A 17020-nucleotide genomic window follows, 5' to 3' on the forward strand; every position below is an offset into this window, starting at 1 on the left:
TTTGTGTGAATTGTTTCACCCTAGTTCCTAAGACAAATTGATCAGAAGGATATTGTGTGTTTAATGTCTCTAAGTGTTTTTTATTGTATGCCTTGTAAAAGTGATGGTGGGGTAAATGCTGTAATCTTAGTGTTTTGACAAGGTGGTCATTGAACAAGTAGTCGTTGTAATTGGTTTTGCACTGTTAACATTGATATGCACTAACAGAAGAGAAACATACCTCATTTTATACAGAACATAAATTGTGCAAGAGTGCTATTGTCCTTTGGGTACCTTTTGAAAACTGAATAATGGCCAAAAGAATTATTTTAACAACATGGTAGCGGTATCTTAAACCAGCTAAATAATATTAATTTCTAAAAGTACGAAAGGGCTGTTACATTTTTTGGGCTTAAAATGAAAGTACATTTGTTAAAAAACAGTACCACTTCAATAGAACTTGCTGCAATTTGATATTTTCAGGTTAGTGGTACACCTAAACCAGACAAAAGGCTACCAGTACAAAGGTTACCAGTACAAAGGCCTGAGTACCAGCACACAGATGAGGAAGATGTGAATTACAACGACAGATGTTGTCATTTGAATGGTCTAACGGAAGCAGTTTTTCTCAAAGTACAGAAGAAAATATGTAGACAACACTGGTACTCAACTCAATCAGCAAAAAATGGTGTAGGTGCACCCCTAATTCAGGTAGTTATTTTTTCCAGTCCAGTGTCCATCATTTAACTACACAACTTTTCACAAATACACTCAAACTCTAACAAACAAAAAAGGGGAAAAGGGTGCTTTTTAAGGCTTCAATGTTGTCATCTTTGTAGCAGAGGGAAATGTTCATTCTTGTTGCACGAGACACACATCCAGAGTGCTGAACAATCTAAAGGGAGATGTTTTCTTTAATGCAATATCAAACTCCCAGATTGTACTTTGTGGACTGAAAAGTTAGGCAGAGTAAAATGTTATTATTGACGACCCCAAGAATATAATTTCCACTGTACGGCCCATTATGTTTATATTTCACATAAAACATACATGCAAAAGGAAGGTGTTTGTGAATATGGGAGGTTACTCATTTGTGTTGATTTCAATGTTCATCTATTTACATAAATGACCAAATAATGTATGTAGCCTTTCACACGGTCACATAATGATTATATATATATATATATACATATATATACATATATATACACACACACATATACACACACACACACATACACATATACATATATATAACAAAATGCCTTATAGACGAGGGACACTCAACCTGATTAAAAGTACCTGGATATTAAAAGACTAAGATCAATAGCTGCTTTGTTGTCGTTTGTAATGAGCCCTGATCACTTTGAGGATAGGACAACCTGACAAGTTTGATCAGATGAATCTTCGAAGTAATGTATTGAGCATAAACTTCAGTGTCAGCGATTGGGTAGGGCGGTCAATAAATCACATCATAAAATGCTGACCCTGGGTTGATCTGGCCATGGTCAGAGGGGAGACAATGAGGCTTTGACAGCAATCAGCACAAATCATCCTGCTCGTCAGTTTTCTGCAGTTTGATCAAGCTTTATCAACCACTTCTGACCCGTGTAAAGAAAGTGTGTGACAATCTAAGTACATCCAGTGCAGAGCTGGTCGTGTTGGTCAAACTATAAAAAAGGACAAACGCTAACAGTTCTTAAATGACAGATAGAAATGACTATCTATGTTATACATTCGAGTTGTGCATTTACATTATCCCAAATGTTTCCAACAATTTTCAAACCCAGAGAAATCTGTAATTTTATTCAATGACACAGCGTGTTACCTCGTCGCCTGTCGATGGCCTCATACCGTTGACCCCTTTAGTTGCTCTAACTTCTGTCAATAAATCCATGAAAAAAAAAGGAACTAGGCGTTATGGTCCTTTCAGGCACTTGGACACCATTGAATGCTCTGCAGTGACAGATTTGAAAGTCAAATTTTATTTCAGATAGGCCTGTATGTTATTCAACTGGCATGAGAGGTATTTTGCTACAATGCAGGCTAGCTTACAGTTTGACATTGTTTTAGCAAATCCAACTACTCTTTACAAAACAGGACATCCACAGCAAGTATGACAAAAGACAAAAAAAAAAAAAAGTACTCCAATGTCATCCGTTTCCTCACAGAGAAACATCCAAATAGGTGAATGATCCCTTACACTTCATGAGCTCTATAATACACTAAAATAAGAAATATTACACAGGAAAACTGAGTGGGACATTAGGCTAATGAAAATGTACATACGACACTCAGAGGAGAAGTTGGTAACACACTTGAAAACGTGTTACAAAGACCTAGGGGCTGTACAATATTTTCCTACTGTAAATATAAGTAAAACGTGTGCACAGGGTTGTTAAATGGTAACAGCTGAACTGTCAGGAAAACCCTACACAGAGGTAAACACTTGTCTATACAAAATAAAATAGTGTGATCAACCTCATGCCTACAAATGTGCCACCTAAAACAGGTGATACTCTTAAAAAAGAGGTGTTTTGAGGTGCTTTAAAGTGACAGAATTTGGTTGCAGTTAGAACGGCCGCGGTGTTCCTTTGAAGGGCTTGAATCCACCCACGTTGCCACCACTGGGAATGGAGTTGTTGGTGATCTGTACAATTCGGTTCATTCCAGACGAAGAGTGACTGCACACAGAAAAAAACAAGTCCCAGATGTAAGGAGAGAAAAGGGTTCATACGGTTTAGTTTTGGCATCATTTGTTTGTAAGTGTGGTATACAGGGTATCGGCACATTTTTTAACAGCAAATGTAATGACTTTTAAGACCTTTTTTAAGTCCTCTAAAAAAGGAAAATTTAAGACTTTACCACGACAAAAAAAACAGGAAAAATTTCAGTGCGACGCGACAGAATGGTGTGGCGAAGCGTAGTGCGGCACAGCTCACCAGAACCACGCTCAAGACAGGTCACAGGGACACGACAACTTTTATACCAAGTGCTGATTCGCCTTACAACCCTGACCAGTGTTTGGCAAGTTACTTCCAAAATGTAATACATTGATTACTAGTTACTGTCATTTGAGAGTAATAGTTATATTACAATATTACGGTCTCTGAATTGTAATGCTTTACACTACTTTTGCGTTACTTTCACCAAAATTATAGCGGAAGTATAACTTGGCAGGTAGCTATTGTGAATTTCACCACGGAATCAACAAAGTCTCATCTTTATCCACTTTAATACATCATCATTTATTTATATTATTTTGTATTATTAATCTGAAGCTGCAAAGTAACTAAAGCTATAAAATAAATAGTTATGTAAAACATACAATAGCCGACTTGACTCTGTATCGTGGTGGACTAGAAGTAGCCTAATAAGTAGGAGAAAATGAATATACTCAATTAAATGCACCTTAATTGAATCAAAGTAGCCTACGGTATAATTACTTTCCACCGCTGATAAAATGTTAATGATATTACGTGTAGCAAGACTAAACATTAATTCCCGACACGTCATCTGTCAGTTGCTCGGTCACATTGCTGTCGGCACTGACAGGACACAGATGTCCCTGCCTACCGTCTCTGTAACGCGTTACTCCCATCACTGACCCTGACATCGTTGACTGTGTAGATGAGAAGATACTTATGGGCCAACGACTTGCCTGCAACGACACATACTTCTTGTGCTTGTCTGCTTTCATGTGTGAATCGAGCGCTATGTGGCCCATTGTCCCCAGCTGTATCGTCTTTTTACATACAGCACAGTTCGCTTCATGATTACTGGCTGTTTACTTCAGCCACCCGATACTTTTCGTCCTCCAACCAATTGTCATTAAACAAACATTTGCCCATGCTTGCGATTTCACTTCAACCAAAATGCCGTGGTGGCGAACCATCAACGCAACGCATTCATCAATCACCTACTCGTCAGTCACCTATGGAATGATGCAGGTTGCACTCACATAGATCGAAGTGCTGCCCCCAGATGATGCGCTGGTGAAATTGCAGTTGGAAAAATAAATAAAAAATAAATAAAAAATAAATAAACGGATGACGAGTCGGACTCGGTCCCACATGAAATATAAGACCTCCTTATTGTAAATTCCAGATTTTAAGACATTTTCAGACCTTAAAAATACATTTTTTTATTTAAGACTTTTTAAGGACCCGCGGGGACCCTGGTATACCTTGAAGCAGCCATCATGCTGCCCCGGCTGGTTCCCATTCTGCGATTATCAGGGTAGCCCCTGCCCTGGGAGCTAGATCCACCGTGCCACTCCTTCCTCAGTCCCTGATCCCTGCTGTGACGCTCTACCACGACCTGGCGACCAGAGCTGAATGGCTGCAGAGAAAGACAGAGATTTGGAGTCTGGAGCCAGTCTTCCATGAATTGTTAAATGTACGCTTGGGCTACAGCTTGAGACTGAACATTTGTTGTTAAAAACTCCAGACTAAGGGTGCTCCGATCAGGATTTTTGGGGCCGATCACCGATTGCTGTGAGCAGTATCAACAGATGCCGATCACCGGGTCTATTTGAAACCTTCTATTTATCATGTCATATATTTATCATATTAATTTTAATATTAACAACAATGCATAAATATTAAAATTAACAGAAGATAATGTATTGTGAATTGTCAACGGTTTACTTTTAATGACCGGAAACGTTCAACATTCCACTTCCTCTGTTAGAAACACACCTTAAACAGCTTAGAGCTTAACATATAGCTAAAGCCTTATTCGGAATAAATTACTAAAAAACAGTGTGTTCTTCAGTGTGTCTTTAGTGTGTTCTGAGCAGGGTGGGGCCACTTACATTTTTTACCAGCCGCTTTTTCCAGAATTCAAATTTATAAGAGAGTGCACTATCATATTAAATTATGTTTTATTATTAATACATATTTTATTAATATAATGTATTTATTATGTGTCAGTAGCTTGTTGATCTTTACATTGTAAGTTAATTTCCTATCCTGGCCTAGGACACATTCATACGGTTTGATAAAGGACTTATTGGACTTTAACTTATCATTGATTTTACAAGTAGCTGTCCTCAATTTAGGTCATCCTGTACGTCTCATCTCCGTTTTTTCCTGCATCCACCGTGTGTGTGTGTGTGTGTGTGTGTGTGTGTGTGTGTCTCGTCAGTCGGGGGGTAGAACTGAGCAGCAGAGAGCCAACAGATTTAAAACGGCAGCAGCTTTCAAGCGACTTAAACATCGTTACAGTATACATTGACGTTAAAATGTAAACAGGTTGGCAGGACGGTCTGAAATGTTTTGCACGGTCTTTCGCTGTACGTTTTGTCAATGGGCCACTTGTTTGAAAAGTACCTTCTCTTTTTCTTTACTTTGCCCTCAACAGCTTGTACATCCATAGCTACTGCTGACTCGGCGGCGGGCCTCTTAACACCGGGGATATGTCGCCACATTTTTAACAGATAATTTTCCTTTCGTCTGTACCTCAGCTCAGCTAGCTAGCTAGTTACACGGCGTCCCGGACTAGCGCTGAAAACTAGCTACTCGACTATGCGTGGTCAAAGCCCCGGCTGTGAACGTTCATTTCCTGTAAGTTCTTCACAATAAAAGTCCTCCGTTATTTTGGTTATTTGAATGTTTTTATTATGAAGCAGCAAAATCCAGAAATGTTAGGGATTCATTAGCAGTAACGTAACGCGATTCCTATAAGCATTGTGCATTGTTACTTAGCAACAGCATTCTTTGACAAAAACGGTCCAATCCATTACAAGGATACAAGGCTAATTTCCCACCCTGGTTCCGAGGCACTTTTTTTGACCAACTCGGGGAGACTGATCAGTCCAACTGCTTTTTCTGCCAACGGTCGGCCGTCTGGTTGGTGTGTAACTTAGCTGCATATAGAACATTTTCTCACGAGTAGTGCGTCATCTGATCGGCCTATCTGATCGGCCTTTATGGAGACCACCAATAAAACTATTTAAAGCCTTTATCGGCCAATAACGATCGGTTCCCGATCAATCGGAGCACCCTTACTCCAGACGTAGTAAATATGACTATTTACAAGTGAAAAACTGCAAGACTGGACTAACATTTCATCAACAACACTAGTACACTGAAAATGTTAATTTCTACAGCTGAGTAGACTGCTAAGGATTTTTATTATTCATTGTTTATTAGTAAATTAGTAAAGTTCTTTTTACATTTCAATCACTAAGTTAATTCCATTTCTGTAGATTGACTATTCATCAAACAATTACTTATTTCGGCACTAGCAGACTTTCTAAAGAATTGTAAGACTTAAGATAACTTAACCTTAACTTAACCTGTCAATATCCTGTACTATTAGTACAGGGGACCTAAGAAATGTACTCAAACTCTTAGAAGATAAGCTGACCTGATCACTCATGACCATGGGTCTCCCTTCATCCCGATCATTGAAGCTGCTCCTTCCGCGGCTGGCCGAAGAGCCACCTCTAAGTACAGGGACATCTCTGCCCGATCGCTCTGCACGCATGCGCATAGGTCCTCTGCTTAACCCAGCATTACTGCAGACGACAAATTTAAAACAAAGAAATTAGCTGTCATTTGGGGAGAGGAGAAGGGGAGATGCTTCATGTTTTTTTTTTTTTTACCGCATATCTCCCTTGTTTGTGTTTATGCCACCATCATTCTTCCATCCATGCCCTCCATCCCTGGGTGAGCGGTTGTGCGACATGCCAGGCATTGTAGCTCTGGCTCCCATAGGGCGATCCTGCATGGGCACAGGCCGCCTCTCATCTCTGTCCCTGCGGTCGGTGTCGCGGAGTTCGGTGCGCGGAGGAGGAGGCGGCTCAGCTCTGCGGACCGTTTCAAAGTTCTTTGGGAAGCGCTCAAAGCCAGAGCTCTCTCTGTGAGGAGCAGGGCGACTCTTCTTTACCTCTGGCTCACCGTCAAACCGGTTACGTCTTGCAACAAAACAAGACCCAAAATGGGATTAGCAAAAAGCATAACATAAGCATAACATAAAACAGATAATCGGGTTCTTTCCTACGGTGACATGTCAAAATTAGGGCTGTCAATTGATTAAAATACTTAAATTGTGATTATATCGCATGATTGTCCATAGTTTACTCGTGATTAAATCACATTTTTTTCTAAATTTACTTTAAAAAGGATATTTTTCAACTTTTAATGCTCAAGTGGTATTTGAAACTCGACATATTCCGGTGGTAACTCATTTCATATCGACAGTGCATGCAAATAACTTGTCTTGTCGAGAGAACCACCAGGCTTTGAAACTGAACTTTCCATTCAAAAGAGCATTTTCTTTATCCATTTCTGCTCATGGAGTTTGTCTCTTTTTATTTTGGTCTTGCTTTTTAACGATCACCGATCACTGTTACTCATAACGGGAAGTCTCTCTTTAGATTAAGTGTGTGGCTCATAAAGGAGCCTTTTGTTTGTGATTCAGGATCAGGTTTAACCTCCGAGGCTGTACAGGGTGCGGCCCTGCCTCTTCAGAGCGTACACCATAGCCATGGTGGTCACCGTCTTCCTCTTGGCGTGCTCGGTGTTAGGTGGCGGCATTGCGAATTACGTTCTCCAGGAACACCTTCAGCACACCGCGAGTCTCCTCGTAGATTAGACCAGAGACGCGCTTCACTCCGCTGCATCGAGCCAGATGGCGTATGTGGTATGTGGGGATGTTATCACGGCGCACTTTACGGTTTCTGCTAGCCATCCACAATGTTACTGCAAGCATTGCTGCTGCATCGCTCACCGATTTCCCCAACTACGGAGCAGGCCGAGGGCCTAATCACAGAACATGCATGTGGTAATCGCCCGTCACAAAACTTAGTGGCGTTAAAAGGAATTTGCATTATCCAATATTATTTTGACAGCCCTAGTCGAAATATCTTGCGTAAAAAAGGCCTTGTTACTAATAATGTTCCCTCAATGACTACTTCAATTCCTTTGGTTTCACCACTTGTACCTGTCAAACGTGTTAGGCTGCTCGGCAGCAGCCTCTGGAAAGCGAGCCCTTTCCCGGGGAGTAAAGTTTGAAAAGCGGTTCTGCTGCCGGTTGTAGTTGGAGCCTTGGTTCAAACGGACATCAGAGTCAGACTGCATCTTCTTGTTGCCATTCCAATAGGAATCGTCTCTCCGGCTAAGACATTAAATACAAACGTACCACATGAGTAATGAGCTGGGATAGGTCAAGTATTTAATACTGTGGTATCATTAATGCAACATTTGAACACAGCATTGTGTTTGCTTAAAGAGGTTAATGTAAATTTCACCAGGTAAAACCTCCCTCAAAGCCACTGAGCAGCTAAACAAACCCGTATGGCTGCAGATCAAATGCTAAAATATCTACGTTTGAGTCCTCACTTAAGTCCAACAACTTTGATCATAATCACACCATCATGAAACTGCTGAGGGACAACAATTCAAATAGTGTATATACCCATGTTCCACTTCACGGCCCCTTTTGAGGTTGTTTCTCTTTTCTTGGTCATAACGGAGCTGCTCCTGCTGCCTCCGCAGCTCCTCACGTTCACGTGCCATGCGTTCTGCCTCTTTACGTCGTTCCTGAAGGAGGTAATATAATGGCCCAATTAAAAGGAATTACTGAGAGACGTGAAATCGCTACACGCTTATAAGCAGTAAGAAAATCCCAGTCTGAGTGGGTTGAACAACTTTCTAAAAGCAATTTGGAAGCATTGAATAACAAGTGGTAAATTACACAAGCCAACTTATTCTTGCCTATGAACACAGCTGTCTATCTATCTTTATTCCACTGCACACCTGAAATCCCAGACTGCAACTGAGGAGTTTTCAGAGAAGCCTGGACTGTGGAAAGAGCAAATTTGTTCAGGCTCACTGTACCTGCTCTATACGGATTCTTTCCCTTTCAAGCCTCTCCCTCTCCAAGCGCTCCCTTTCTAGTTTTTGTCTTTCCATCTCAAGTCTCTGGCGCTCCCGAAGAAGGTTCTCCCGTTCTTCACGCTCCCGTAACAGACGGACGCGCTCACGCTCCCGGCGTTCTTGTTCGGCAATTTCACGCCGCCTAAAAACAAAAAACACACTTTGTCTTAGAACTTTCAGACAACAAATCAACAATAGTTAAAAAATAAATAATTTTACATCTACTAAATGTGTATGAACTGTGCGCTATTGCACAATACCTGCGCAACTCTATGGCTCTACGGACACGCTCCAGACGAGCCATCCGTTCACGCATCCTCTGCTCCTTCATCTTCTCAAAAGGCAGGATGTCTTCCCCCTTGTTAATAAAAGGTCGCTGTTTGTCTCTCATCATCTCTAACTGGAAGGGTAAAATACAAATTAAAGTTTTAAAAAAAAAAGCTCAATAGCTAAAGCATGTTAAAAGCAAATACAAAGCTATATGTCCATTAAGACTTTTACCTCTTCGGGAGAAATTAACCATTTTGGCCGCCTTTGAACATTCATGTTGACAAAGGGCTGAAAAAGTTTTGAACATAATATCATTTAACATCATCTGATGGCAAATTTAAAATAAGCTTTACAAATACAAATCAATCAAATACAAACAATGGTCTTACTTTATCAAAATACCTTCCCCTTCTGAAAGGTCTCATTTTGCCAAAATTAGAATCTCCTTTGGGATAATGTGCCACCACCATCTTGCCTGGGCTCTTTGTCCCTAGAACAAAAGAAAAGATATATAATCAGAGAGGACATACATATACGTATTGATAAACTCAATGAGATTCTCTCAAATACGATGAGATGAAGAGGAGTAAAACCTACACCCATGCTTTCTGTCATCTTTTTTCGAAGAATCTTGCCCTGAGTTAGATGAAACGGACTCAGATTTTCCACTTCTGGCCTCCTGTTTCTTGGATAAATCTTTTTCCTTTTCTGAGAGTTTATCCAATTTCTTGTCCTCTTTTTTGTAAGATGGCTGTGCTCTATACGTAAGGAGAACAAAAATGTTAAATGTGCTTTCAAATCAACAAATTAGGCTTTCAACTTTTTCTGTCACCCACTTGTTAGTTGGTTTTATTCCTGTCGAACTGCGCTTATCACTTGATTTGCTGGAACTTGCAGTGTCCTCTGCTTCCTTTTTTGAGCCTTCTTTTTTGAATGGATCATTTTTGGCCTGAAAAACAGCAACAGCGAAATATAAATTTTCCATATATAAAAGAAAAAAGAGTTGCATTAGACCAATCAAGGTCTCAAAACATTTTGACTCTACAGCTGCTTCCTAACTTACCCTTTCAACATATATCTGCTGTCCGTGGAGCTCTGTACAGTCAAGGTGGGAGACGCAGCGCGTCACCTCTGTACTGGAAGACATCGTCACCAAGCCATAACACTTTGAACCAGGACTGCGAGCATTTGTAACCACCTTGGCGCTTAAAACCTGTTGGCAACAAATTTCAGCTAGTAAAAATGATCGGGTTAGCCTGACACCTAACATTACATCCAAATTGTGATGGCTACCATTCGCTAAACCAAAACAACTAAACCTTATCAGGCTGATTAACAGTCCCAAGCTTACCATACTGTCATATAAACCAATTAAGGTTACCATAACCCTACTGTAAGAGATTCTAACCTTGAGGCATTTCATTCACTGTGACTCTGTACTCGCAGACCCAGACCGCCAGCCAAAATATCATAAATGTATTGAATCTACACAAATGACCCCATTTGGGATACAAAGCGGAGATTTTCACCAAAAGGTGACACGTTTGCATCCCCCTCATTCAAAATAAGCAACCACTAATTCCAAAAGCAAAACTGCACACGTTATTTACCTTTCCATATTTGCCAAACAGGTTCTTTAGATCAGCTGCTTTGGTGTTTGAAGACAGGCCGCTCACCCATATGTTACGAGAAGAGCTGTTGTTGCTACTGCTGATGACTCCTGATAAAGATGTTTTCCAGAACACATTCAGCAGTCATTGGGTATGAAATATGTGGCATCAAGTTAAATGAAATGGGCAAAGTGCTTCACTGGGTTTCCATTTCAACAACATTTAAACAGAATTCTTACCCTTTTCATCTTTTGCAGCTTTTCCATCTCTGTCTCTTGAAGAGCTACAAAGCAAATGTTGCAACAAACAGAGGAAGTGAGTGAATGTAAATTTACCTGTGTAAAGTGATAAGCATCTAGTGGAATAAAACACCTTATTTTGTACTTTTCAGGAAAAAAAAAATCCTGTGGGCAAGGAGTGGATCTGAACCAATGTCTCAGGCTTCATTGCTTTTCCAGTGGTGAGACGGGTCAGGTTGACAGCCAATTGATTCCCTGGACCAATGAAATCTTCGGAGGTTTGTTCAACTTCACAGCGAATCATTTGACCAAAAAGAAAAAAACACTGCCATCACGGGGACTAATGCTCTTTTACAATGCCTTGAGTAGAAACTGGAAATGGCTTTAAAACGGCTGAAAAGGTCAAAGTAACAAAATAAGAGGTTTTCTCAGCTCCTGGTTAATGTCAAAATTTAACCAACTTCAGAAAAATAAATCAAAGTGGTAAATGGCAGGGTTAGGTACATCAGTGAACATTTCCCTTATGGCAAAAAAAATTCTTGAGGCTACCCACAATGTTGCGTTCTTAGTGAGCTGGACTTGGTAGTAGTATCAAAGAACTGACATAGAAAGACCAACCTCTTTGTTTGACCTGAGGCCCCAGTAGCGGAGGGGCCTTTCTTCCCAGAATCCTTTTCTTTGTCTCCCGTTTCAGCTTTCTTCAGGGCCTCTCTGCTGTCTTTCTTCGTGGGTTCACCCTTGGATCCATCATCTTTCTTACCATCTTTGTGGCCCTCGGTCTCTTCCACCTTCTTGTCGTCATCTGGGCCCGTCTCAGCAGAGGCCTCTGGCTCATCAGTGCCCTTCTCGGCCTCTGGATCTGGAAGTCTCATATGTTTACCTGTTTCCAGGAGATCATCACCATCAACATCTAGGGTGATGGCGTCTTCATTTGGGATTGAGACAGATAGGTGATCATCCTCAGCTTCTTTAGAGGAATTCATGGCTTCAGCATCCATCTCAGCCAGTTCGGTCTCCACCTCTGGCTCGGTCTCCACCTCTGGCTCAGCCTCCCCGTCCACCTCTGGGTCGGCCTCCTCATCCACCTCTGGCTCAGCATCTGCATCGACCTCTGGCTCAGCCTCCTCATCCACCTCTGGCTCGCCATCTGCATCGACCTCTGGCTCAGCCTCCTCATCCACCTCTGGCTCGCCATCTGCATGGACATCTGGCTCAGCATCCACCTCTGGGTCAGGCTCTGAATCAGCCGCCACAGCTTCTGACTCTGGTTCAGCCTCAACCAGGGCCTCAGCCTCAGACTGAGCGAGGCTGTCCTCACAGGGGGCAGGCTTAGAATTTTCACGAGTACCATCATCTGTATCAGTTACATCTGAGGGATTTAACAAGGATAAACATGGCAAAACACAACTTTTAACATTGACATGTTGCATGTTACTTCACCTAAAAAGTAGAATAGAAAGCACATTTAGTGTTAATGGTCATCGAGGGCGTAGACACCACTGGAAGACACAAAACACACACTCTTCACTGAAAATGGGGGATGATTCAGTGCTCTTCATTTCTTGACAAATGTAAAGTACTTGAGTCATAATTCATACTGAATCTGCAATTCCAGATGGCTCCTACAATGTGTGGCAGCTCTCCAGGTGGGACTCTCGTGACAAAGTTCAAATGAGGAGGAACAACTAATCAGTTCATACTTCAGTGTTCTTCCATTTTGCAAAATGCATCCTAAGCTGGTCAGTCCATGGCAAGTCATCGGAGCATTAGGAAATCTTCAACATCTTCCAATATTTCTCCAATAACCAATGTCATATCAGCAGATTTCAGAGCACTCTGAAAAAGTATGTTTCATCATCAAATCCAAACGGCTGTAATGTGTCCACTCAACTGTACGCAAAACATGTGTCCCTTTGGTCACAACAGTCTATCCTTCCAGTCCCAGGCCATGCTGTATGTCAGATCTCTTCACTCTTCACATCCTGCTGAGGCCAGCTGACAGGAATATGTGCATTTGCGATGGCCGTTGTCTGCAATGTACGAAGTCTCTTTATCTTTCAGTTGCCTCCTGACTCGAGGCCTCTGCATCTTTACAAAGTGTTTAAGAGGAGTCCAGCTGTCCTAGAGCTACCCAATCCCAACCTCATTCACAGGCAGTCACCTGACTAAACCTGTAATAAGGTGTCTGATTCCTGTGGGAAAGGGAGCGAAGTATTCAGACCCGCCCAGTGCTCGTCTGTCCACCAATGTTGTCGATCAAAATGTCAACAGGAAAAGTGCAATGATCGTCTATTTCTATAAGTCGTTGATTCCTTTAATTCATTGGACATAATAAAGTGTCAGCTTGTTTGTGAACCTTAACTTTTTGTTTCCCTGCGGAATGTGAGAAGTTGAATGCCAGAGGCAACGGAAATCCACAGAAGAAAACAGAACTTTTCCTTAATGTATTTTGAGTAATCCACGGAAATTGAGTAACTGAGTAAAGACAACTCACATCCAATGGTTCATGTTTGTACCAATTACAAAAAAAAAAAAAAAAAAAATTGGATTGGTCTTCAGAAATGTCTTCATTTAGCATCCTTGATGCTCCTTTTAGCACATTGTGACCTAGACAGTGCAGTAGCTAGCAGAAGCATAAAATACCACTAAAGGTAGGTTATGAAATCTATCAGGAGTTTCTTGTCATCCTACATGTTAGCTTAAAGAAGAAACAACCTAATGTTAGAATTGGGCATTAGTGCACCATGCACATACCTTTTTCTGATCCATACTCTTCAGTTTCCTAGAAAAGAAAACACTGAGATGAGCTGACAAATATTTCAATGCAACAAAAGATTGATATAACCAAGTGTACAGAATTAATTGCAGTTGTTCAAGTATATGCTTCTATTTTATAAATCCTTGAAGCATTAATCAAATCTTTACAATCTTTACACTTTAGACTTTCTAAAGGTTGTAATTTCTATCTGAAAACTACATGATCTAGCTTTAAACTAAGTGCTGACAAACACATTGGCTATGTTTCAGCTAGTGTGAATTAAGTTTGGGGTTTGGAATCAGTTAAGGTGTTAAAGGGACAGAGTAAGGTTTGAATTGTGTGTGAGAACTTTGTAAACAATATTTCTAAGCATGGTAAGTATCTAAACTACTTTTTGTCATACATATTTTTTTACACTTTTTCAGACTCTTAACTTCCTGGCAGCCACTGGAATGCTCGTTGGACGGACGTTTATGTGGCCCCCATTGGTGACCCAAACTTTCAAATAAATTCAGTTTTGGCTTCACATAAACCATGTAAACAGCTGTCATTATCGTGATCAGGCTTACACTTTGGTTCAAAACAATTGCTGCTGTTTATGCACAAGAACTCTATAAAGATGGTATAAGATGCCATTTTAATGATCATTGTGAGAAAGTCTTATATTAGTATCTAGACATTTTGGCAAAAGAGGCAAAGACAAAAAAGCTTTATTTTATTAAGGCCAGTCACCTTGGAAGACACATCTTCTTCCCATGTGGTGTCCCCATCTGAATCCACTTTTTTACCTGAAAGGTGAAATACATAAACCATGAAAAATCTACTTGCTTAGCCACCCCGTCATATAGATTGGGCTAAATCAATAGCAAGATTACCTTGTCCTTTAGCTTTCCCACCTTTCCGAGTTGATGCGTCAGTTGAAAGCTGGATTTGAATGTTTTCTGTGTCACCATCTTCATCCTCAAGAGCCTTAAAAAGATTGAATAAAAAAACATTTAATATTTTCCAACACTCAATATCCTTATTGTTCATGATTGTCTCATCAACAATTGTCTAGTCAACTGCAAAGCCATCTGCCTGATAAAACAGAATAAAACGGTTAGCTAGATATGATAAAATATTAAAATTGAGAAAAAACAATTAATTTTAAACTTGGTCATGTTGCCCTGTTTGGTCATTAATCCCACTCAAGTGAAGTGATGACCAAGTGAGTTGTGTTATGCTGGGCGCTACTGTAAAATAGTCAGGCCAAGGATATCAGTAAGTAATGCCAATAAATTACTGCAACTTCTGATGGTGCACAAATTGTGCTTAAGACTGTAGCACTTATTTAAGCTATTTTATTTATTTATTTTTAAATCAGTCCAGAGTCCATTGGCATACACAAACATTGTATGGCTAGCATTCAACATTGGGCTTACGTGCAGTTTAGTGTCAAATTATTTTCCTAAAACTGAGTCAGACACACACTGGAGACAGGTTAAGGTTAGGGGTAGGGTTAGGGTAGCACAGGTGGTTTAGCAGGTTCATAATTAATTAAGGACATTGTATGGGGAATTTGTGACAATAAACTGCACGTATACCCAACACTGTATTGTTTCTGCCTTTTCATCAGGCAGCAAAAGCTGATTATAGATCTTTGGAATACATTGAGGTGTAGTGTAGATTCAAATCAAAAAGGTGTCAAATGTGAGGTTCTCTTGTGGACGGCTTTGGGTAGTGAATATGATATATAAGGACACTAAGATGTGAAATTATAGCTACATTTTAACTTCAAATGTCAAGTTTAGCCCGTCATGCCTGTAACATAAAATTGTTTAAACCTAAACTATTTAGATTCAGGGGATTTAATACTAGCTAATGTAAAACCCCAACACGACATGCAGCAAAGGGTGTCAGATTCTACCAGGGGAGCTAGAGGTCGTCCCATGTCCAGTACATATTGACTTTAAGTGTTAACAAATTTGGCATCGTGGCGCTTTAAAGATTCAGAAAGCCGTTTTCACACATCTTTTCGAAGCACAGACAGCCTACGCAGGCTTTTCGTGTTTGTTGTGCACCCCTTGATTTACTGCTAAAGTTAACATTAGATCATAAATAATGCGTGTAGCGTTTCACTTTTTTTCCCCCAACAGGTGTATATGTATAGTATTAGCAGTTTACCTAGCTAGTGTGTAGTTACATAGCCAAAGCTAAACAGAGCCAGCAGGCATTTCAACCGTTTAGCCTAGCTAGCTAACATTAGCCTTAGCATCCCTGTAACGCATACCCACCTCGGTCACCCTTCTTTGAACAAAGTAGCTTTTTTTTAGTTACCTGTCTCAATCTTGCGAGGAGAACGCTCTTTATACCAGAAGTGTCCAAATTCCTTCGTTTTAGCTCGGATTTAAGATCAACGACTCTTAAATCCGATATTTTCTTGAACTCCGTGGAAATGGCAGCCGTCGCCATTTTACCTCAAGATGAACTGAATCGTGCGCGCGCAGACCGTTTTTCCCAGCTTCTTCTTCGTTGTCTTGTTTTGTTGTCTTTAAAAGCCGCATCGCTACCTACTGCATAGTGAATGAATCAATGAAAACAAATCGGTGTCCCATAACATATTTCAGGAACGAAATAGTTTAAATGACATCCATTTTATTCAACCACGCGTCCATTCCCTATTTCAGAGGAAATACAAGCAGGGGAAACCGTAGCAAAGTAGGCTACTGAAAACGTTCAGTTGTGACCTGCTACGTTTCCTGCTTTCTTCAGACCATATGTTAGTTCTCGCATGTAGCCTAGCTGTTGTTATATTCAGCTGCTTCTCTTGTTGGTCTCAAAAAACATTTAGGCTCTCCTCTAGACCCACCCAGTCCTCAACTTGCCACACCAGCCTCTGACACTTGCAGGCAGGGCGTAGAACTGGGGGAGAAAAAAGACTAGGTCCCTGATGTTAGGAGAGCCCACAAATACCTATATAAGATGAATAGCAGTGAATGCTAAAGATGGGCCCATAAAGAATATGTATGGAGTCCAGAATGTTGTGCTACTACCCCGTAAATGTATACCCTCACAAACTAGTGTTCTGCACCATACACGCAAGATCTTGGTTTGTGTTGTCTTGTCCCTGTACTTTGTCAATCCTCTGCTTTATAAATGTATTTTGTCCCTATTCTGTACAACTCTTCAAGCTATTTAATCAGCTGTATGTGTAAATTTGCTTGGTAAAACCTACACTTTTTTTTTTAGACAGAATTGCTTCCCTTGTCATTTTTTGTCAGAGTCAGCAGTTCACCCTTC

The 17020-nt window shown here is 40.6% G+C and overlaps 1 protein-coding gene and 1 pseudogene across 1 annotated transcript; both read right to left on the reverse strand.

Annotated features, from left to right (window-relative positions):
• Positions 1 to 1941: 1941 nt before the first annotated feature.
• Positions 1942 to 16273, reverse strand: sltm (SAFB-like, transcription modulator). Its single transcript, XM_031314455.2, has 20 exons — positions 16058 to 16273; positions 14617 to 14710; positions 14474 to 14529; positions 13738 to 13765; positions 11602 to 12352; positions 10984 to 11027; positions 10745 to 10854; positions 10198 to 10347; positions 9971 to 10083; positions 9732 to 9892; positions 9524 to 9624; positions 9366 to 9422; positions 9125 to 9264; positions 8826 to 9006; positions 8404 to 8528; positions 7930 to 8103; positions 6590 to 6901; positions 6352 to 6502; positions 4166 to 4320; positions 1942 to 2663 (listed from the first exon to the last, which is right to left on the reverse strand). The coding sequence occupies exons 1-20, from the start codon at positions 16190 to 16192 to the stop codon at positions 2552 to 2554; spliced, it is 3150 nt and encodes a 1049-aa protein (XP_031170315.2). The 5' UTR covers positions 16193 to 16273; the 3' UTR covers positions 1942 to 2551.
• LOC116060724 lies at positions 6929 to 7922 on the reverse strand (annotated as a pseudogene).
• Positions 16274 to 17020: the final 747 nt, after the last annotated feature.

The sequence above is a fragment of the Sander lucioperca genome, chromosome 3 (assembly GCF_008315115.2).
Source record: "Sander lucioperca isolate FBNREF2018 chromosome 3, SLUC_FBN_1.2, whole genome shotgun sequence".
NCBI classification, from domain to species: domain Eukaryota; kingdom Metazoa; phylum Chordata; class Actinopteri; order Perciformes; family Percidae; genus Sander; species Sander lucioperca.

Bases quoted from the DNA above. Each gene is read 5' to 3' on its own strand.
- sltm (XM_031314455.2), bottom strand. From the start codon at position 16,192: ATGGCGACGGCTGCCATTTCCACGGAGTTCAAGAAAATATCGGATTTA. The intron at 10,855-10,983 runs GTAAGAATTCTG...CATCTTTATCAG, and splicing joins AGCTGCAAAAGATGAAAAGG to GAGTCATCAGCAGTAGCAAC. The intron at 10,348-10,744 runs GTAAATAACGTG...TGTTGCCAACAG, and splicing joins TGTTTGGCAAATATGGAAAG to GTTTTAAGCGCCAAGGTGGT.